Raw genomic sequence first — 23,180 nt, 5'->3', positions numbered from 1 at the left:
GAAAAGTGAGGACTGGCAGAAATGTCCTTACTTTCCAAAAATGTCCTCACTTTGTCGGTTAAAAATGCATACTGGTCCTCACTATGTAGGAAGTACAAGTACACACACACACACGAACACATGAAATTACGATGTACAGAATGTGGCATGGCAGGAGGTTAATCTTCCACTCATTACTGTAAGAAAAGATGCAGCCAATAAACATTTTCCAGCACTAAAAATACTTTTTTTATATCTGTCAAACGCATCAGAAGTCTCTCTGGTGGTCCTACGGTTGTTAAGTGTTGGCAAACCTAAGTAGGCAAAAAAGTCAGGAAGGTTGTATACATTTGTGTGTGTTTGTGTGTGTCTTTCCATGCTTCATCGAAGGCAGCTTGTTTTCATCGGGGAGATGATTTAAACTCTGCTTCCTCATGGAAGTGCTGACAGAATGTTTTGAAATGACATAGTAGCGTGACCCTCACTCACAGTGTGATTCCTCCCCCGGAAAACTCTTATTTAACACTCACTCACACGTATAGTGCTCATTCAAAGTCATTGTCCTAAGGTATACATGACAGTCTTGCTTTGTCTGTCTCTGTTTTTCTGCGGGCTGAATATGCTTGCATGAAATTGAACATTTCTCCTGCTGATTTGCCGTGAAATGGTGCGCTTGTGTGGGATTACGCCGTGTTAGCTTCAGCATCGAGTCAAATAGAGCCGTGACTGAGGGAGAGGAGAGGAGAGGAGAGGAGAGGAGAGGAGAGGAGAGGAGAGGAGAGGAGAGGAGAGGAGGTTCGGTCCACCTACTCCTCCTTCTGCTGCTCCAGTCTATTAGACAGTCATAGCACTGTGCAATTTGGATAAACTCTGCAGTGAAGACAGACACATATGGAAACACAAACACACTGTATCCACATGCATGCACGTATGCACCCAAGCAGCAAGTTACAAGACGTGTGTGTGTGTGTGTGTGTGTGTGTGTGTGTGTGTGTGTGTGTGTGTACGAAATGGAGCACAGGAAAGAGGAAGGACATGAAAGCTAAATAAACAGAGATCAGTGACAGTGGTGGAAGGAGAGCCGCCATGAAATGAAAGAAAAGAGAGAACGAGGGATGGGTGGGAGAGAGATGAAGGGCTTGTTGCTGAACTGTATAATCTAGAGATTTGTCATTGAGATCGCATAACCTGGGTGGGGAGAGGGAGGAAGGCTGGTGATTGAGGGGTTGAGGACTGATGGAAGATGAAGAGTTGTTTTTGGAGGGATGGGGACAGGGCTGAGGACGGAGGGGCTTTGGGAGGATGAAGAAAGGAGATGGTGGAGGACAAAACTGCCCAGCTGTGCTCCAGACCTGAGAGATAGGAGGAGGAGGCGAGGGGCAAGAGGTCTGCTCCCTCCTCTCGTCTCTCCACCTCTCCTGGTTAACTGTAAACATCTGGCCTTTTTGTCTTTTTGACTCGTATAGACGTATTTTTACAGTGTACCCCCCCACTGTGTCTCTGTCTTCTCTCCTCCTCACATGCACAACGTACAGATGCTATCTCATACATAACAGCGCTCAGTCATATCCATTTGATATAAAAATATGCTTTTTTTTATAGCTATGGTCTTCTGCATTACACTCTATGCTACTAAATTGTACACTACTCTGCAGGGGAAATCTATTCTGCCTGTCAGTGGTGCAAACAAGAACAGTTCAGTCTTGGATGCTTGCTGAGGTGCACACAAAGACTCACGAAGGAAAAATCTGTTTGACAGGCATTACATCATTTGAACATCATGAGAATGATGTGTGATGATTGAAGGCTGCATGCACGCTCCACTTGCACGCACACACAGAAACCTCTGCAAGGACTCGTCTCTTTAAAAGAAATGAATTCAGTCACCTGGACCGGCTCCTACTAACAGTTTGGAGGATTGCTGTTTCTCAATCTGGATCCGGTTTTTCTTCCATTACACAATTTATGTTCATGCAGGAGATTATGTGCTGCTCTCGTGTTTCAGCCGGACTTCAGATGTGGACTTTGCAAAGGACAAATCATTCTTTGGGAATTATTCTGTCTAAAGACATTAGTCCAACCAAAGCAGACTGGGGGAGATAAGAGAGAGTGGTCGGATCCTGGTTAGGGGCCGGGGAGGTATGTTTTAAACATACACGGCTGTTTCTGCCTGCTTCTTTCTCATGCTGCAGAGAAGACCCAGCTCATCTGGTTTGGATAGCATCACACATCATAATAGGAGCTGGATAAAACCGATGGAACTCAATGAGAGTTTCGCCCTTGGAAAAATAAAGCAGACTGTATAATGTGTTAGGATTAGTGAAGGCCATGATGTTAGAAGTGGACTGTGAGCTCTGAGGGAGATAAGGTCACAGTGACCTGATCTAGTGTAGATCTTAGCAAGTCCTCTAATGTTATTTTCCCTATAACAGCTGAAGACATCTGATGGTGTGTGAGGTAATTTAATTTGTTTCAAGTGATGTTTATTTAGCTTTTATCAGTGATCCCAAAAAAAAAAGAAAAATGGACAATATAGATAGAATAGACAATATCAAAAATGATGAAAATGATACAGCATGTTTGAGTCCCGCCCCCACCGGAGGGAAAAACAATTAATCGCTCTCCATTGACTTTGTATTGTGAGAAGGTATCTCTATGATGATTTTATTTAGCAAGCACAATGGAATTTTATCAGTTTATGAAATCATGAAGTATTTCTAAGAAGAAACAAAGCTATGATTTAAAGTTGTGTTTTAATATAACACATCATATTTGACCCACAGCTATTCTACTAATTCATATTTATCTTTGCAGTAAATATTGCACTATATATATTATTTTGCCTGGGGTATGCAAAATGTTATGTTTCTGGCCACTTGTTGGTTAATGTAAATTCAATATTTATTCTCCTTTTAGCTCCGTTTTTGGTTTCCACGAGCTCCTGAAGGAAAGAAAAAATCTGGCTGCTAAATATCCACCATCGAGTTGCTAACTTTGTCTGTCAGCTGTTCGTTGCAGAGCTGTAACACTGAAAACAACTTCCTGCTGCAGTTTGAAACAACAACAGTTTGAACCCAAACAATTGTTACGGGTCATGAAACTAAAACAATGAACTAAAAGACGGTAAAACACTTTGTAGAGCTATGGGGAACTACAGAGTGGGGATAGTTATCTGTGGGTTTGTCATGAGCGATACCATTCAAAGCAAACAGACATTTGATATATTGATAATTTAAAAAAAGAGATGCCTGTGCATGCTTGTAGCTCACGTCCCATCTCCGGAGGCCCGCGCCACGCTGTCTTGCGAGAATCCAAACAAAGCTTTGCTCCTGTAACGTTCAGCTGTGTTGTGCTCATAGATTTACACACAGACTTACTCCTGTGCAACAGCTCTGGCTCCTTGATGTTGAAAGAAAACAAAAATTAGCACAATTTCCTTTTATAATTTTCCACCCTCTGCTTGTGGGCATTCACTGTGAGGGACCAGCTGTGTGCTTTTTCAGTCCGGATCAAGTGATACTTTATTATTTTCTCTGTTTTCTGGGGAGGCAGGAAAGCTGGGATGACTGGCGCAGCGGCAGCGCTGCCAAGTCAAACAGCAGGGTTTATTTGTGGACAAGTGTAGGGGCGACACCCACTCCCCCTATTCACTAGAGACTCTTATTAAGAGAAGAGACAGGAGGCTCTGGGGACTGGAGGGGCGTACACAGTACGTGTGTATGTATGGGTGCCTATAGGTCTGGTTTTATTGAAGGAAAGAAGATAAACAAGCTGAGAAAGGAGAATAGTAGTGGAGAGGTGAAGAGAATGGACTTTAGTCAGTGGAAGGGACAAGAAGAAAAAGACATGGAGGGGGTGGGTGTTTAGGGGAGTTTTACCATTCCTAGCTAAGAGAGGGATATCTCCCATCATTAGACCCTCACCCCCTGCCTCAGAGAGGAAATAAGACAGGATGGAAGGAAGAAGGAGGGGAAAGAATAGGGGGCTTTCTATGGAAGCTGGGAGCAGCAGGCCTCTGCCACTGGGATTGTCCCTCTGGTAATCCCTGGATTTCCTAGGCTGAGACAGGAGGTAGACCAGGCAGGGTGAGAGACTTAAAGAGAGAGAAGAGAGCAAGGAAGTGAGAAATAAAGGCAGATTCAAAGGAGAAACAATATTCAAAATATTGGGTGGAAAAGATCTGAAATGTCCTCTGTAATATGTGGTCTGTATACAGGTATTGCTAGAAGAGGAATGTGCTGTGTATAATTATAAGCGTGTGTGCTTATGGGTGGTTGTATATGTGAGTGTGCATGCATGTGTGTGTGTATTGTGGGTATTAACAGGGATCAACATTTGGAAGAAAGCAAGGCTCTGCCTCACTGTAGTTCATGCCAGATGTGATGATTTGAAAGTGCTGCTTACCTTCAAATAAGCAAACGATACACTCAGAAAAGACGCCGAAAGGGTTGTAAAACTGTTTTGGCAACGGTCTGACATTGGAGGTCGCATTTGAGGCATTTTTATTCCTCGAACGTTGCCTTTAAAGCCCTCAACAGGTTACATGATACCCTTGGAGAGAGAAAAAAGGAGCAAGTCTTGAGGACCTTGTTGATAAAACTGTGGGAGACAACAGTGCAGCTATCATCTGAGACTGTCCAGACAACTTTGATGTAGTCTTGTGTGACACCATCTTTCCACCCTAATGTATTCAAGGTGCTTTTTCCAGCTAGCATGGACTAAAAGGTCACACAACAGCAGGCTTTTAAAATCCCCCCACTGCTGTGTAATACTGAGATAGCGAAGGTTAAAAGAAAATGGACACAAGTGTTTTTTATGAAGTCTCTAATGGTCCTCTACTGTGGCCATGAAAGGGAACGTACACACACAAATTGGTATCCACCCTTTTTTGGGGGCTGCTCTGTGGGGATGAGCTATCGCACTTCTCCTATTCTTGGGTTGCCCTGGATGTTATTTCAACTCCCTACCTCCTTCCCTTCAGTCACCCCAGGGTGCTGTGAACCCAATCCCCTCTTGTCGTCTGTAGCCGGAGCCCAGGGGGAAGCTGGCTCGGCCCAGAGGAACCCAGCAGTGCGTGTCCTGGGTCAGGGGTCTAGATCTTCTCTTTCTCAGGCGATGAAACACAAGCGGCTCTCAGGGAGACGAGAGCGGTCGAGGGGAACGCACCACCCTCAAACTGTTTGTACTGTTTTCTTTATCAGGGGCTGATTAAATGACCAGACATAAAGACAGAGAAAGAGCTGAATTCCCCTTCTGTGTGCAGGTCTGAATTCAAAGATGTTACAAAGTTTTAAAGAATGATCTGATTACTGATTAATTAACTAAGATGCTTTGCGTAACTACCATAAACAGAGCATCATGTTTTCATTATTTCTGTTTTTTTTTTTTTAAATGAATACCTCGCCTCCCATTGGTCAGAGAAATAATGAAACATGCTTGCTGTCACAAAGACAGTGTTGCTGCATTTCTGTCCTCCCTTTACTCCACATGTGCTGCTTGTTTTAATGAGGGAAAAAAAGGAGAAATAGAATTTAACTTGCTCCATACTGTAAGAATCTATGGTGATGACATCATGCACAAAAGGGAACGAAATATTGCAAATATCAAACCCTCATGGTTAAAAAAAATCATAATACAAGAATAACAACTGAGCTTGTTTGCAGTTGAACTTGTCAAAAGTTTTACAGATATACCGCGGCCTCGGGGGAAAATGCCTTTTGAGCCGCAGGGCATCTTCGAGTCGCAGCATGCCATTATTGTCCAGACTGCAATATCCCAACAACAGATTGAACTCAAGATATCTGAATGAAAATGGGTTCTATGGGTTCCCACAAGTCTGCCCTTGATGGACATGCACCGTTTATGACAATCCCATGCAGTTTGGGGTCGAAAACATGCAGTTTGCATGTAAAACCAATGTTATTGTGTATATTATATATTCCTATTCTTCCTATATATGCATGGAAAGCTGTGACTCCTGTGAACACAACAATTATTATTTTATTAATGTGTGATGAGGTTTGTCCCCATGGTAGCCATTTGATTTTAGTGAGAACATTTTTTTTTAACTTGACCTCATCATATAACCTGCTGTGACCTGTCATGGAACTTTACAACCACAAACTAGAGACATAGAGCTTTCTGAAGCTTTCCTATGTATATTGACAATAAGGCACTTTCTCAGAAGTTTACACAAAAACTGTCATTGTTGCATATATCTCCAATGGTTTTTGCAATACCCAATCACATCATTGGTGCTCCTGCTCTTGGTGTCTTAATGTGGTATTTTAGGTGCACTTTTGACTGTTTTAATAGACTGGCCAAAAAAATTTTAAATTATGCCCCAAATCTTTGTAACAAATGGCATAAACCAAAACATTGCTGCAATATCTTATGAGACATAACTGAGCATGGGAATGGCCTTCATTAACTTCCATCATAATGTTCTAGCCTTTAAACAATTCAACATTTAAAATGAATGTCTCAACAAAAAACAATATCTATTACAGATTTATGACTGGAAAACCTTGACACACAGTGCTGAGCTGCATCTCAACTAAATCCTTATTCAGCCATTAATCCGGTTCACACCACTGCTATCTCCCCCTAAAAATCTGCTGTCCTCCCCCTAAAAAAGACAAAATGGGTCCATGTTAAAGAAATTGTAACTCATTACTGTCATGATGCACTTCAAAATATAAGTGAGCAAGAAAATGAGAGAAAAAGCTTGAGTAAAGCTGAAGGAGAGGTGTGAAGGAACAAACCTCAGATCTCCTATCTGACACTGGCATGCTTTCATGCACCTGACTGCCTGGTTATATTCAGTGTCCATGCCAGGTTTGTACTCATAAACTGTGTATTCCAACTAACCCAAACTCTCACTGAAGAATCACAGAATCACCTCCATCTGTACAACACATGCTCCTCTTATAGAGAACAAGGGTTTATTTGTCTTATACCATTCTTTCACACTTTCAACTCTCTGCGGCTTTTGTTCTCTGCTCTTCATCATCTTTCTCCTGCTGTTTCTCCTCCCTGCCTTTGTTCCATTTCTTTCTTCTTTCTCCCTCAGTTTGCAGGATCGTGAAATAGTGTCTCATTGTTTTATATCAAAAGAAGTGACTAACGGATTAGTGAAATTAAAAGGGTGGCTTGGGGAAAGTGGACATGAAGGAGGGGGAAAGACTGACGCAGACAGGATTGATGCTGTGATATCTGTACATTTAATGCAGTTGTTAATGAGGTGTCCTTTTCATTTGCTTTCGCCGTCTCCTACAGCTATAAAGTAAAAAAAAAAAATGCTGGATATTATATTTTCTCCTCCTTGCCAGAGTTCAGAGTTTGGCCCCGTCAGTTTGACACTTCCTTCTGTTGTATCGCAGCCCGAAGCCCTTTAGCACTATCCATCACTCACATTCTCCGATTCAGATTTAAGGAGGTATAATAAGGGAGTGATGTAGTCGACAAGAGTGAGCTCTCGGCTCCAGCGCCTTGTCATCGGCACCTACTCATGCTTCAGACCCGTAAAACCTTCAAACAAGCTAACACTATTGCTAGCAAACAGCCAGGATTTAACGCACTTCAAGGTCAATTGCTGCAATGCACACACATGTTGATAAATGACATTTTCTGAAACATGAAAGATCTCTCTGATTCCTTTTTTTTGTTAATGTTGCTCCCACTCCTGCCCTGCCCCTTATTCTTTCCAGCACTCGCTAATGAATTTTTGGAGTGCTGCACTCAGATCGCAGCTTCCAAGACATCCATGCGCTCTGTTCCTTCCAGCTTTGTTCTTATAAAGCTTTCATTTAATTACAATGGGAGTTTCTCACGCATGTATTAGATGAGACGAGGAAAAAAAAAAAGGAGAGACCTGCGGTAGTAAAGTATGTGGTGAGCAGAGTCAATGTTAGTTACTTTGAAAAGGCCTGGCTGTAAAAGAGCCAGTCTGTCAGAGTGAGTGGGCCACTTCAGCAATGAGAACACCCACTTTGTCAGCCAACACGTGCGTGCGTGCACACACACATATTCACACGTATGCATATACATGCGAGCACGCAGACACAGGGAATGTTTGCATTTTTCCTCTCTCCCCTTCAGCCTCTCCCGCAGTGATTGACGTGCTCTTTCATTCTGCCCAGCACAAACTCAGGCACCATGGTTACAGCTGCAGAGATGTTCTTTCCCCGGGAGACGGACAATATTGAAATAACAACTCCCTTAACAACACAACCAACCACACACACACACCCCTAGGTTCTTGCCATGCATCATCTACTGCACCCTCTTGTCTGTCATGTCTGGTGCCGTTTGCCATGTTAAGGGAAACTACCGGAGCTGGCAGCTTTACAAACTGCCTGGCAGGTGTGTGTGCTCTGCCAGCTCCGGCCCCCTGACTCTACCCAGGGCCTTTTCTGCTGTTTCTCTTGGAAAAACCTTGAGATGTGGCAGAGAGCCCTGTGGGTCAAGGACGTGGTGCAGTGGCAACTGACTGGCACAGAACAGAATCAGCATCTGCAGAATTAGCTACCGTAGCTAGTTAGCCACCAGGCAGAACGTAGCCTTTCTGGGCCTGGCGTCACACCTCGACATGACCTTAAGTTTAGCTATAAAAAAATCTTACTTGAGATGGAAATAGAAGCTGAAACGAGGTATAGTGTCATAACTCAAACAGCAGGGGGGCCTCTGGGTTTGGGAAGTCTGGTGCTGAGATATGAGCTGAGAAAAGTCATATTTTTCTGGACTGAAATGGTCACAGGTTTGATCTAGACCCAACTCTGGATTATGCACCTCTGGCATGGCGACGGTGCGGCGCTGAGCATGGCAGAAAATGTGCTCAATGAAACATGTCAAAAAGAATAAATAAGATCAGACTGAGGGCTCGGGATCTGGCGCCGCCACAGAGAAGAGAAAAGGATGGACACTCTTCTGAAGTGGAGAAACAAGACAAAATAAAAGGGGGTAAAGAGAGACTTATATATGCCGTTAGCTCATCAGTTGTCTCTTTGCATTATGGAAAAAAAAAAGCACACTACAGCAAAAAAGAGCCCACAAGACTGGTTAGCAAACACAATGACCTCAGAGAGACGGAGAGAAAGAGTCACAAGGTTGAGCTTAGAGCTGGGTTGTGATTATCCCAGCGTAAGGGTTACCTGGAGTTGAAACATTCAATGTGCACGATATGGGCATTTATGATTGCAAAAACATAACTTAATTGCGTGAATTATGACCCACTTCTGACATCGGGCTCAATCAGTTGTGCAGCTGTATCGGCCTTAAGCTGCTCCACAAATCATCTGAGCCTGGATGCTGACGTTCTCCCTGTAGTATTTTCCGAAGCTCTAGTCAGGTTTCTTGGTAATTAGGATCATAGACGAGGATCTGCCCGGCGCTGTTTGAAGATCTGATGAGCTGAGTCACTTGTTCTAATCAAGTCAACTAAAACTGTCTTACTAAGTGCAATATAGAACTGTGTGAATAGAAAATATATCTCCTATAATACACCTCTGGTTCCTGTAAGAGAGCTTAACAGTGATTGACAACTCTTTCCCGCTTGCCAGGCCAGTCAGAGGCGGCGTGGGAATGTAGAGGGCGGGAGCAGCTGGGTTAACCCCTGGTGTCTAGGACAGCTGTGGAGTTTTTGGGCTGGCTGGCGGCTGCACGCTATAAATTCTCTCTAAAGAGGGTTTACTTTTGATTTTAATGGCTGCTGTAAATTTACGGCAGCCTGGCCTGGTGAAAGAGAAAGAAGGGTTATTTCTTTCTCTCGCTCTCCAGCCCTCCCTTTCTCCCGCTGCTTTCTCCATCCCTCAGAAGAAAGTCAGTGGAGTTTTGCCATGTCTCTTGTGGTCTGCTTTTACCTGTAGTCAGCTTGTATGGAAAGTGTATGAAAATATCCTGAATGAAATGAAAACGCTGCAAAACAACTTATATTTCGCCGACACTCAGGAATAACGGCTTCATTGTATATTAAGGTCACATTATATTTTAAAAGAGGAACACTGGCCACGCTTGCACAATTTTCTCCCCCTTCATGGCAAATTCCTCTCGAGCGCAGAGCAGTGAGTCTGTGGATGCAGAAAGTAACAGCGCCCTTCCTGTCTTTCCGTTCGTCTCTCCCTGCAGGTGCTGTTTGCTTTGAACCAGACGCTGCTGCAGCACGAGGGCGTCCGAGCTGGCAGCCTGCAGGGCTCCTACACCACTGAGGACCTCATTACCCACTACAACTGTGGAGACCTGAGCTCCATCATCTTCAACCATGACACCTCACAGGTTAGTCTCCTTCCTTAGATTTGACCTAAAACACATAAGACAGTAATAACCTTTGCAGCTTCATTAAAAGACTCAATCAAAAGAGCTGGTTTCAAGACGGGCAATAAAAAGACCATAAAATGAGCATGAAGCGCCTGCCAAGCATAATACATATGAAGCCATTATTGCGCTTTGCCAAACTATTTTTCACATTATCTCCCTTTTTTTCCCACTTACAAAGTTTAAAATGGTCTAACAACAATCTGCCATAAAGGTCTCTCTTAGTGCTTCCAACAACCTGTTTTTTCAGGATATGTAAAAAGTCAGGACGTCAGATGACGGACTGAGCCAACAGACATTTGGTATCAAGAACAAAATTAGAGCAATCATCATCATATAGGCCTCAACGTCAAGTCTGTGAGGGCACAAGACTGCATACCTGCAATTACTATGACAGGCTCCAAGTCGGTTCTACTCGTTGCTGAGAAAACGTTCGAGAGACAACTACAATCATGTATGAGCAGATTTAAAGAGGAACTAGGAAAAAGATAAACATGTAAGTATTTTTATTGTTTTTTGCGTGTCAGCAATAATCCTGTCAAGACAACTGATGCAGCAGGGTTCAACCTGTAGTCTTTCCACAAAATAAAAGCAGGAATTTATGAATAAGCGATCCACAATGTGACACAATAACTGCTGGTATCATTCAAATTCGACATTTCAGAGCCAACCAAGTGCAGTTTTAGTCCACTTTTGTGTAAATATTGTTTCACTCCGCCAAGAATAAAATTATGTGAGTAAAAGTGAATCTTTTCGTTTTGTTCTGTTGGACAAAAAAGGATGGTGAGGTTTCTGATATATATAAAAAACAAGTCAGCACATAAAATACCAGCTACTTGCAGCTTTAGTCCAAAAACCTCTATAACGGTATTCAAAAACCCAAAATCTGTCAGACCCTCGATTTGAGTTGGCAACCCTCTCATACCCACTTCTCTGCCATTAAGCTATCGTCACCTCAAACTTTTAGGCTTGCACATCAATTCCGCAAAAACTGCACATTGCCATCTTAATCCCGCTCGGCCTCAAGTTACTTGATAGTCTGGCACTTTAATAGCCCTGGACTCAGCCGTAAATACGCCATCTGACCTCCTCTAACTTTGTGTTTCCCAACATAGCCTCTGCTCCTTCAGCGATGGCCTCCTCATCGGTCTTCACACCCCAGCCCTGTCAAAAGGCCATTCAATATATAGCACACACACATTCATTGGCATGGTGTGCAGTAGCTCTTACTCCTTCTCCACCCTCGAGTGCAGATTTACTCGAAAGCCCTCCTCATAAGTCAATTATGCTGTGTCAACCTCCCTTACCGATCCTCAAGTCCCATTAAACCTAACACACCATGCAACCTCAACTCACCGCTCAACTGCAGAGATTCCACATCATTTACACCAGAGACACACAAAGTGAGAAAACTTTATACACATCTCACCATGCCTCTCTTGTTAACCATTGATAAAAGACACCTTTTTCCTCCCTCACCGTCTGTCTATCTGTCTTTCTCTCTTGGGGTCGTGATGAGCTTCATAGCCACAGTTTCACCTGCAGTCGCAGCTCCAGTCGTCTCCTGTCTGATCGCTTTAAATCATACCAGTTCACCCCTGCTCCTGCTCGTCAAGTCGTAATAACATGTATTAACATTCCCAAGCACATGCTAGAGCAATCAGACGCCTGACTGTGCTGCCTGCTTCTGCAGCCTGTTGATCTATAGCAGGTTTGTGTGTGTGTGTGTGTGTGTATGTGTGTGTGTGTGTGTGTGTGTGTGTGTGTGTGTGTGTGTGTGTGAGAGACCTTCCATGGCTGTGAAAAAGCAGGTGTTTTTTGATAGAAGGGACTTAATCCAGAGGCCTCCAACACCCCTGATGCTCTCGCAGTTCAATCTTCATCCTATTAGAAAGAGGTGGATGATGGGCCCCAGAGCAGAGCACAGCAGAGTGGTGCAGCTGTGGTTCTGCTTTTTAACACTCAACTAGACGCAAATCTGTCAGAGATATAAAGTCAAAGATGGACAGAATGAGGGAGACAGATAAGAAAGACGAGGGACATAACAGAAGCTAAAGGGGCACCCAGAGAGTGCAGATATTGGACATGTCCTATCCTGCAATGTTCTGTATCGTCCCTGTGATTCGGATCTGTTCCAAAATGTAATGGGTTTTTCCTTGGTCAATGTTTTTTCCTTTTCCTGTTATCCTGCTAACAAACAAACAAACATTTAAACCAACAAATAAACAAACTGCAATGGCAATCAGAGAGCACAGGCCTCCTCTGATGGTCCTATTTCCCATTTTAGAAGTCATTCTTCGGACTTCAGTTTGATCATAATCTTTGATGTAATGTACACACAAAAGAAACAGTACATATACATATACTATTTTATTGCTCAGAGTGTTTAAATAACAAGTTGATAGCTGTTCTGTGACAATGTTTGCAGACTTTCTGAGTTGTTTCAAGTTGAGAATACGTTCATGTTAATATTTTCTGATTAGTGCAACACCACATGACTGTAGCACAAATGCCCAAAAACAAAATGTTAACGGAAGTAAAAAGTAATTTGTGTATCTTGCCTATGATCATATTGGCTCCAAAATGATGAGTTCTTCCTTGTTTCATGCTACACTCTTATGCAAAGTTTCATGAAAATCAGGCCAGTAGTTTAGAGGGTTTATATTATCAAAGAAAAGAAGGAAAGATGCATCTTCGAGAATTTAATTTTTGCAACAAAAAAAAGGAATTCAATAGTTCTTTCTTTTTTTCATTGTTCTTCATATGGCTTACTCAATAATTGATGGAGATGTAAATGAAACATGAAAGTTCATAGTTGTCCATAGCAGCTGTCTTATTAAATGAAATTTAACCTAAATACTTGAATATATTGTATTCTTATGTTTGCATAGGTATTGACTGTGTTATCTCAATTATTTGTTTTGTTAAAAGGTTGTGTTTTTAAGATTTATATGGAGAAATGGAGTAAAAGGAAAGAAAAGAAATGATAGGGAAGGGAAATTAGAAATTAACGGAAGAAATTTAAGCATAAGAGAAGAGATATTAGAGAAAATAGGACTTAAAAGAGCCAAATGATAAAGAAAGAGAGTAAACTGCCGGACAGACAGATTGAAAGTGAGTGCAGAGCGATACCAGTAGTGAGGAAGGGAGGAAATATCTCGCTGTCACTCCACATTTCCTGTGCAGGTTGGGATACAGAGCAGCTAATGGCCTTTCCTGTGATAAGTTATCTGCATTTACCGCTACACTCCCACCTTGACCCCTCTCCGACCGAACACTTTTTTCCCTCGTCATGAAACACTTACGATATCTTCACTCATCAGAGCAATGATGGAGCACTCCTTCTGCAGCGCTCTCTCTGTCTCTCTCTTTGCCTCATTTGACTTGAACCTCTGTCAATCCGGATGAGCCTGAGTCATTCACCCTGAAAAAACACAGACAGACAACACAAGACTTCAGGCTACAAATATCTGTTTGGATTTCTTTCTTTCTGGCTCACTTTCCTCACTGAGATCCGTGGAGATAAATGAGTAATGTGGCTGATGTCACACAAACCATTTGGATTTGATCAGGTCTTGAAATGTACGGCTGACAACCTGCCAAATGTGAGTAAGAACCAACTGTGACAGATAACGTCACTGTGTTACCTGCCACAGATAATAATTGAGATGATGGAATTCAAAAGGAATGTGCAAACATGCTATTTTCTGAAAATTGGAGAACATCCTAAAAATAGTCCGATAAGTCCACATAACTTGCAGATCTGTGATAGATTTAAAGCAAAAGTATGGAAGAAATATTTTTCTGGCTGCTCCACTAAGTAAACAGGGGTCATCTTTTATTCAACAGAATGCACAAACATTTATTGTGAAAGTGTTGAAAAAAGAGAATCCACTGATAGTACTGTACTTTTGTCAGACTAACAATGCACAGTTTTGAAGAAAAAAAACTGTCAAAATCTGCTGCTTACATTACCCAGAATGCCCTTTGTCTGCCAAGACTTGTGTCACAGATTTAGGAGTATGACTGCCACTCAAAGGTTTGCCATGTTCATAAGAAAATATCTTATGAATGAACCTCTGTTGTGGTATTTACAACCTCATAAGTGAGAATTTTCTAAAGGACTGACTTCACGAGTTGTAATGCAATTTTGCATTGTATTGAGTTTTTCTTTTTTTAAATTTGAATTTCAATGTTATGTTTGAATGAGGGTGAGGAGCTACAGAGGGTTATTGCTGTGTAAAAATGTTGGAGTTCCCCTTTAAATACATATCTAATGTAGGTGTGAGGTAGAACCTTTCTACTATTATATGAAACTGAAGGAAGGGAGTGAGAGAAAATGTGTCAGATACAGATTTTAGATGGATGCTGGAAGAGAAGCACCTTGTTCACATGTGGTTCAATAAATCCCCCCATGTATTCAGACACCACAAATTGACACACACACTCACAGATTTATGCACCATCGCAGCTGTTCTACTTTTGTGTCAACTTGTAACTCAGACTCAGACAGCGACTGTGTGTATGCATGTGTGTGTTCTTGTCACACTCAAATGCAATTCCAGATTAAACACATCTGCATATGCGCACTCAAACACACATGGAGACACGAAAACTGAAAGCATGTTTTTCTTTCCAACCTGGTTAGAAAACTGAAGAATGGGTAGCCTCAGGTGTGGTCCTGGTTATACAAGACACCAGTGAAGAAGAGAGTCAGGACAGAAATAGAGAGATTTTTTTAGGAAGTAAAACTTGCGACAACGTGTGATAAAAGTACAATGGACCTATCCATGGTAATCTGGCCAGTGGATCTCATTGCCATTTAGGTGAAACAGTAAACTGACAGTTTATGACAGTTAGTATTATTGTTTCAAAATGTAATGTGTTTATTTGAACCTGGTCTCACAGGAATCCATGAAATAGCAACGGATTCGCTTAACTCAAAATCCGTGGAATAGCCACGGAATCACTCAAATTTCCGTGAAACTGACACGGATTTCGCTACAATGCAAATTAATGACAGTCATATCCCGTGGCTATTCCAACATACAAAGTGATTATGTACATTCACTGAGTGAATATTTAGAAAATAAAACATATATTTCTCGCTAGAAATGTGATCAAAATCCATTTTTATGCGTTTTTAAGTCAAAATATTGATTTTTTTCACTAAAAATGAGAGAACTGTCCGCCATGTTTTTTGTTCTGACCGCCGGGACCTTGAAAGTCACGTGACTTGGAACAAACCAATAGGAAAAAATATTAACTTGCATTGTAGCGAAATCCGTGTCAGTTTCACGGAATTTTGAGTGATTCCGTGGCTATTCCACGGATTTTGAGTTAAGCGAATCCGTGGCTATTTCACGGATTCCTGTGAGACCAGGTTCTAATCTGGCCAGTGGATCTCATTGCCATCTAGGTGAAACAGTAAACTGACAGTTTCTGACAGTTGGTATTATTGTTTCAAAATGTAATGTGTTTATTTAATGTGCTTTAACAATGTCCAACATTGTCCCAGATGCAGGTGTACAGGTAAAGCATGCAATTTGGGATTATTTTGCATTGATAAAAACATGGCGAAGGCACTGACAGCACTATAGAGATTTTAATATTCATGTACATTTGATATGATTTTCACATTTTTACATAAGGTACTGGCTATGTTATTATTTCTAATGTTTATGCAAGCAAAAAGTGCATTAAACTGCTAATTTTATTTGGTTGTTATTACAAAACTTTTGTGTGAAATTATTTCAGTGTGTATCAGTACTTTTTGAATATTTTTGAGCACATTTTATCACTGTAATAATACTAATAACTGCTATGATTTTGGTCATGATAATCCTGATATTTAAATTTTCATGTAGTTTCTTTTCCAATTACCATGCTAAGGCGCTGTCAAGCGGCTAATGGGCCACGATTTTCTGATTTAAAACTTTTTTTTTATAGGAATTACAACATATGGAAAATAATTTTTGCACCACAATAGTAAAAACAGTCCTAAGTTAAAAAATGACAGTAAACATGCCAGAAAGAGGGAACAGACCACATGGAACATACTCATGGCATATTGGGATTTCACCTATCTCTAATATTTCATATTTTATTGCACCATACATCAAGAGAAAGAGCCAGAAAGAGTCAAACACAGGTACAATGATACCCTAACAGGAAGTTAAAGAACCGAAGACAGACTGTGTGTCTTTAGGTGTGTCTCTGAGTTGGACAGCTAAGAGTCCGACACCAAATCCCGGCCACCCCACCGCAGACCCCCGCTCATCCTCACAGATTAACAGCCTGTTGAATCCACCGATGCAGCCAAGTGTGGAGCAGAGCCAGCATGGTCTGTCTCTTTCTGCCTGCCTGTCTCTTAATAAATCACACAGCAATTAAACACACTTTCACACGGTGGATACACTGCACTTGCACACAAGCTCTTGCCTTCACTCACACAAACACACATGTAAACACATTAGCGTACGCAGCCACATACAAAAAAGTGCTCCGACAGTCTGCACACACACTCATGGTGTTGACACTTTGCTCTCCTCCCTCTTTCTCTTTCATTCATTGATGCTTTCTACACAGTAAAATCAGCATACCCAAATTAACACTGTAAGAGTTGATCTTAACACTTTTAAAGTGTCTATATGGGTCCACACCTCAGAGTGTTAATTTAACACTTTTTCGAGTGTTGGTACCTTTACACTGAGTTAGTGTAAATTTGACTCTTTTTGGAGTTAAAATTTAACACCAAAAAGAGTCAAATTTACACTAACTTGGTGTAAAGGTACCAATAACATTATCAGATACTTCATGTACTTACTGAACAGTGTAACCGTTAAACACTGTTGAGATGTAGCTCTATCTTCAGCAGACCGATTGACACGCAGCAGAGCGGTGTTGTACGGTGTAGGGGGGCGACGTTAACACTTGAGGTGTGAAATACACGATCAGAGTTTAGAGTAAGAATTTCGGAGTTAATATTTAAACATTTACACTTACAGGTTTGATTTAGTGACACTTCCTTTTTACACTCGGTTTTGACAACAACAATTTATCGACTGAGAGTTAATTATAGTGGATTAACTCTATCCAGAGTACAATTAACTCTACTAGTGTATGTCTAGTTTAACACCAAGAATTCAACTCTTCTCAGTTTACTGTGTAATATAAAAACCAGCTTGTACAGCAGAGCGCTGGTCATTTTCTGTCAAGATGTCACGTCACAAACGCTCCCGGTTGCCAGGTCTTACACTCACACAGGCAAACACATTTGCCAGGGTGTCACCAACACCATCCTCTTCTTACTTTCCACCTCGTTTTCTATCCCTCTCAGTCCCTTTTAACACCACTGCTTTCTTTTTGCGTTTGATGTATGCTTTAAATGATTCATTCTGATGTGGATTTTCATCATCAAAGTTTTGCAATTCAAAACTTTCCCTCTGCCTTTTGCTTTTTTTCTCAGCTGCCTCACTTCATCAACAGCTCCCTGCCAGCTCATGACCGCATGACCGCCCTGCAGATCGACAGCTACTTCCGCCAAGAGCTCATCTACAAACGCAACGAGAGAATGGCTCGCCGTGTGTCCGCCTTGCTGCAGAGAAATCCCAACCAGACATACTTTTTTGCATTTGGTGCAGGTAAGGGAGCCTCATATGCTAGATAAGGAATGTTACATGTGAGGTATTGGTGAAGTTTCCTTGGCCACTTCAAAAGACTACAAGACTGACCTCTACCCCGCTGATTATGGAATGTCTTTCAAAATGCAGGCCAAACAATAAGAGAATCCATCAGGGTAGCAACTCCAAACTCTAGTTTGCATTAAATGAAGTCTTTCCAAATACATTCTGATTGGAGCTGAGAGTGTGTGTTTGCATGTAATTGTGAAGTGAGAGAGAGATCAGGTTTGCTTTGGTCTGGAACACTGATTCTGTCAGCACTAATGTGTGTTTATGGTGAGCAATTTGCTCTCTTTTGTGTTTGAAAGCAAAGCTGGAGAAAAAACAGGACAATAATAGTGTACAATGGTTCCCAGATCTCTGGCATGAAAAACTGGGTGTCTATACAAGTACACACACACACACACACACACACACAGAAGTCTCAATTACAGCCAGCTCCCACCTCAGAAATGAAGAAACCATGAGCTGTTTGTTTCAATTAGCATTCCTGGCTAATGCTGCTAATGTTTCCTGAATGGTGTAGTGTGTCCTGAGGGAAGTGTGTGTGTATCTGTGTGTGTCTGTGTATATACATGTAAGTGTGTTTGCCCACAAAAGCAGGTGGTGGGTGGGTGTCTGTTTACTGTATGACTGTGTCTGTGCGTGTGCATCTGAAAATGGGTGGTACTGCCTTGAGGGTGTGTGTGTGTGAGAGTGTGTGTGTGTGTGTGTGTGTCTGTGCCACAGTGTATGATTAATGCTGAATGCCTTGGTCCTTCCTCTGAGCATTTTCTGCTCCCTCTGCTCTTTGTACTGTTTGGACAAGGCTGCTGTTGCACACATCCAGCTGCTACGTGTATGTGTGTGTGTGTGTGTGTGTGTGTGTGTGTGTGTGTGTGTGTGTGTGTGTGTGTGGACTGTAAGTTAGCATTGAACATGACTGCCATGAAGGAATGAATGTGTGCAATAATGCTTAAATAAGTGTGTCTTTGAAGCATAGATGAAGAGCAGGGCTGATGATGCATCTCTCCCACCGTGTTTATGAAACAATGAAAGTCATGTGAACCTCAGAAAGCCAACGAACCCAGTCCAACTCCTTAGGCTAAAATATGCACTGAAGAGTTGGAGTGGAGAGTAGCAGGAAATGAAAAAAAAACAGCAATGTTTCCTATTACAAGTTGTTAGCAATGTTGTATTGTTTAATACATGCACTGCACAGGGATATGATAGGATATGACACACTTTTTTAAAAGGCAGTAGGCTGGGAGATAATTGTTTGGCTTTTGTCAAAAGCACACTGAAGATACAGATATTACTGTTACTCTTAAACTTTACTTTCAAATATGTGGTGTTACTTTGTTGTTTTGTGTTATTGTTGCAGGATAGCTGTATTATTTGTGCACTAATAAGACAAAACTGAAGCTTTGATGCAGCACTGTACTGATGTGTGAAAGCTCAGTTCAAACATAAGCAGAAAGAGAACATTAATTTGGACTTGTGAGTGGGAGTAACATGATTTAAATGACTTGTGTATAAAATCCCTAATGCCTATTTCACACTACATGACTTAAGCCAACTTTCCATTCACCAACAGTTTTTGGAGTTCCCGGACAAAAGCTCCAGATCAGAGGGAAATCGGCATTGACTGTGCTCGCAAAACAGCTCTCAAGCGCCTTGTGTGAACTGTTCAAAGACGAGAGGCTCACAAATGCATTGCACAGAAATTCCAGATATCTAGCAAGCTAAATAACTTAACTTGTCAGGGAGTCTGCCGGGCAGCTACAGCCAATAGGAGCACAAGATATAGGTTGAGAGGAAACCTTGGCAGCAGTCGCCTGTTACAATAGGAACTTTACTGCATGCGCTGCATTTGCAGCACGGACCAAAATTGTTGCCCCAGGCTGAAATACAACCCTTATGTAAATAAAAGAGAATGTGAAAATTTGCTAATCCTTTGGGACATGTGTCACTCGCCACTTTATTAGCTAGTAATGTGTAGTGGTCGACCGATACGGGTTTTTTCAGGCCGATGCCGGTTATTTTGACATCAGTATTAGCTGATCCCCCATATGTGCTGCCGATTTTTTTGGGCCGATTCTTGAAGCCGATATTGCCTTTTCTCCCTCAATTTACATGATAAAAATGACACAACAAATGTTACACAAGTATCAATTTAAACAAAAAAAAAAACATTTATTAACAAAACATATTAACAGTTTGATAGCAAACAATGTGTATGTTGTTCTAGGCCTGGAGGTGGTGGCTCCTCAGATGATCCACATATTTGATGTGTTTTTCTTTTTTTCGGTATCAGCAGCAGCTCACCAGAGAATGGCAGATGTTGCACCGAGCCTTGCCTGGTGTTGGCTCAGTGAAATGGGCTAATTGATCGGCGAACGCACACACGTATCGGCCGATGCTGATACAAGTAAAAAGCACAAATATCGGCCCGATATATAGGTCTACTTCTAGTAATGTGTACCTAAAAAATTGGCAGTGTTGTCTTCTGCTGCTGTAGCCCATCTGCTTTAAGGTTGGACATGTTGTGCATTCAGAGATGCTCTTCTGCACACCTTGGTTGGAACAAGTTATTTCAGTTCCTGTTGCCTTTCTATCATCTTCTCCTCTGACCTCTGGCATCAACAAGGCATTTTGGCCAAGAGAACTGCCACTCAGGATATTCTCTTTTTTTCAGAGCATTCTCTGTAAACTCTATAGATGGTTGTGTGTGAATATCCCAACAGATCAGCTGTTTGTGAAACACTCAGCAACCAAGTCACTAAAATCACCTTTTTCCCCTATTCTGATGCTCAGTTTGACCTTCAGCAGCTTGTCTTCACCATGTCTACATGCCTTAATGCATTTCGCTACTTCTTGTGATTGGCTGATTAGATATTTGCATTACTATATTTGTGTAGAAAGAATACATATTTAACCTTTTAAAACCAGCCTCCCTGCTAGTGGGTAAGTGTAGGGTTATACCAAAAAATGTGTGCCAATGACAACAGCAACAAGAATGATTATTGTTTTCATGACAAAAATAAATAGTTTATAGATGAGACATAATCATCTGAGATTCCTCCTGGTGAAAGAACTTGGTGTGTGACCCGTTGTCCAACACAGATTACAGACAGTTGTGAATTGTGAACAGTACAGCGATGTGATTACATGGACCAGGCATTACTAGCATAGGTTGTTTTACTGAGCAGTTCCTGGATGTGAATAATGTATTCCTGATTAAATGTGTAGAAGAGAAACGTGCTAAAAAAAGGACATTGTTCAGCCAGGAAATCTTCTGTGGATAAATATGTGGTTGTGTATGTGGCTGAGTCTTCGCCGTTGTCAGCTTACATTAAGCAGACTAACAGTGCCGAGCATTTGAGAGCATTTTAACTTGGAACAGATAGTGATATGATGATGTGTAACAGCGTTCAAACCCATTTACATAAAACTGACATTTTACATGTACATCAGTCATCTGTTTTGCTTCATGAGACGGCCACATTTTAGCATTAAAATCTGTGCAAAATCTAATGCAGCCTCATGTTTTCCAGATTGCCCGTCAGTACAGTGGTTGTGCGTTGGCTTTTCCAGTGTGTCGACCTGGCTTGGAGGTGAACATGTGTGTGTGGGGTCATCTACAGGCTGCAGCGTTGTGTGCGAGAGAAGTGACAGCTAGTGTGAAGTGATAAGAACCATTTCAGTTATAGCCTGCCATGCACACACACACACATGCTAACACACGTGCACATACTTGGATTCATACCTAAACATCCATTCATTACTTTAATACTGTATAATGTGCACAGACTAGCACATTGATGCGCACAGACGCAGAGTAAACACAGAAGTCTCGGTAAAGGCCCCAGGAAGGCAGAGCCAATGAGGACCAGATGAATGCAGGCCGACATAAAAAAAAGACAGAAAGTTTGTGCTGCACGTTCATTCAATTTTGCGCTCGCAATCTGCATGTAATTAGTGTCTGATTTACTACGAAGGAGGCTAATTACGCAACTAGTTACTGGGACAGCCCTGTAGGTTCATTCAAGGAGAACTCTGAAGCTGAAGAAAGAAATCAAAAAGAGATGCATCTTAAATGAGTTGAGGACCTTAAAGAACATTTACAAAGACTGCAATTAAACTATTATTAAAAAAAAAAAAATGCTGATCATATGATAATATAAACTGCAGCAGTGGAAGTCATAAAACATACTTTTAAAAAAGAAATTAATTGACACACAAAAAAGAAGACTGTAAGCCACTCACTGTGATGCCATGTAAAGTTCAGATTTTATGACCGAGCAGTTAAAACTTGTCACTAATTCACTGCAGATTTAGAATACAGGTTATTAAAACTAAATCTTTTCCACCACAATGTTTCCTTAATATATCAGCACACACTACTCTTATAGTGAATCCAGCTGAACATCTGTCGACCACACTCATTATGTCTACCACCAGTATTTTCTATCCCCCTGTGAATATATATATATATATATATATACAAAGGAGAGGTGCACTTTCCTGATTGGACTTAAGTTGCGTCTTAAACTGGGCCTTTAACGTGAGATGTCAGTTGACACAAACGTCTCTAGATCCCAAAACAAAACGCAAAAGGCTTCATAAATCAGCCTTAATAGCGTCTCTCCCATGCTCTAATCACAAAGCTTCCTTTCTCTCATCTCTTATTTCTGTCTTTAGGACGCTGACTCATGTCTTTACGGTCCTGTAACTGTCCCTGCTGGTCCCAGTTTCCCATTGGCCGTAACCAGCCATGAAACTTTTATCATCCAATGATGCCAGGATGTATTAAGTGACGGCGTGGACTCCCAGAAATCTGACTGAGCTCTTCAAGATTGCAAGGAGTAGTAGTAGTAGAAGTGGAAGTGGTCAGGCTTGCTTGTGAAAGCAGTGCTGCTTGTAGTCTGATTACAATCTGACCACAAAGTATATTTTGAATGATGAAGAGAAATAAAGAGGATCAGAGGTGTGAGGGGTAACGTTGTCCAGACATATTTTAAAATAAATATAGCCTGGGAGAGATGTATAACAGCCATTTTCAGGCCAAATGTGGGCGTACAATAATGTGATCACATAAAATCCAATCTTTATGGTCAGATCTCAAAAATCACATTAACATGACGTGTGTAACTGCAGGCCGCAGGCTCACGGCTTTTTCTTGTGGATTGTAAAACGGAGCAGTCATAACTAGTGATGATCTTGGCG

The 23,180-nt window shown here is 41.6% G+C and overlaps 1 protein-coding gene across 1 annotated transcript in view; it reads left to right on the top strand.

Moving 5' to 3' along the window:
- trabd2b (TraB domain containing 2B) overlaps window positions 1-23,180 on the top strand; it is a 75,395-nt gene that overhangs the window by 33,818 nt on the left and 18,397 nt on the right. The window contains exons 3-4 of the mRNA XM_059340660.1: window positions 10,105-10,251; window positions 17,759-17,933. Of these exons, the coding sequence (XP_059196643.1) occupies window positions 10,105-10,251; window positions 17,759-17,933 (322 nt within the window). The remainder of the gene's footprint in view (window positions 1-10,104; window positions 10,252-17,758; window positions 17,934-23,180) is intronic.

The sequence above is a fragment of the Centropristis striata genome, chromosome 9 (assembly GCF_030273125.1).
Source record: "Centropristis striata isolate RG_2023a ecotype Rhode Island chromosome 9, C.striata_1.0, whole genome shotgun sequence".
In the NCBI taxonomy this organism is placed as follows: domain Eukaryota; kingdom Metazoa; phylum Chordata; class Actinopteri; order Perciformes; family Serranidae; genus Centropristis; species Centropristis striata.
This window is presented reverse-complemented; position numbering and strand designations above follow the sequence as displayed.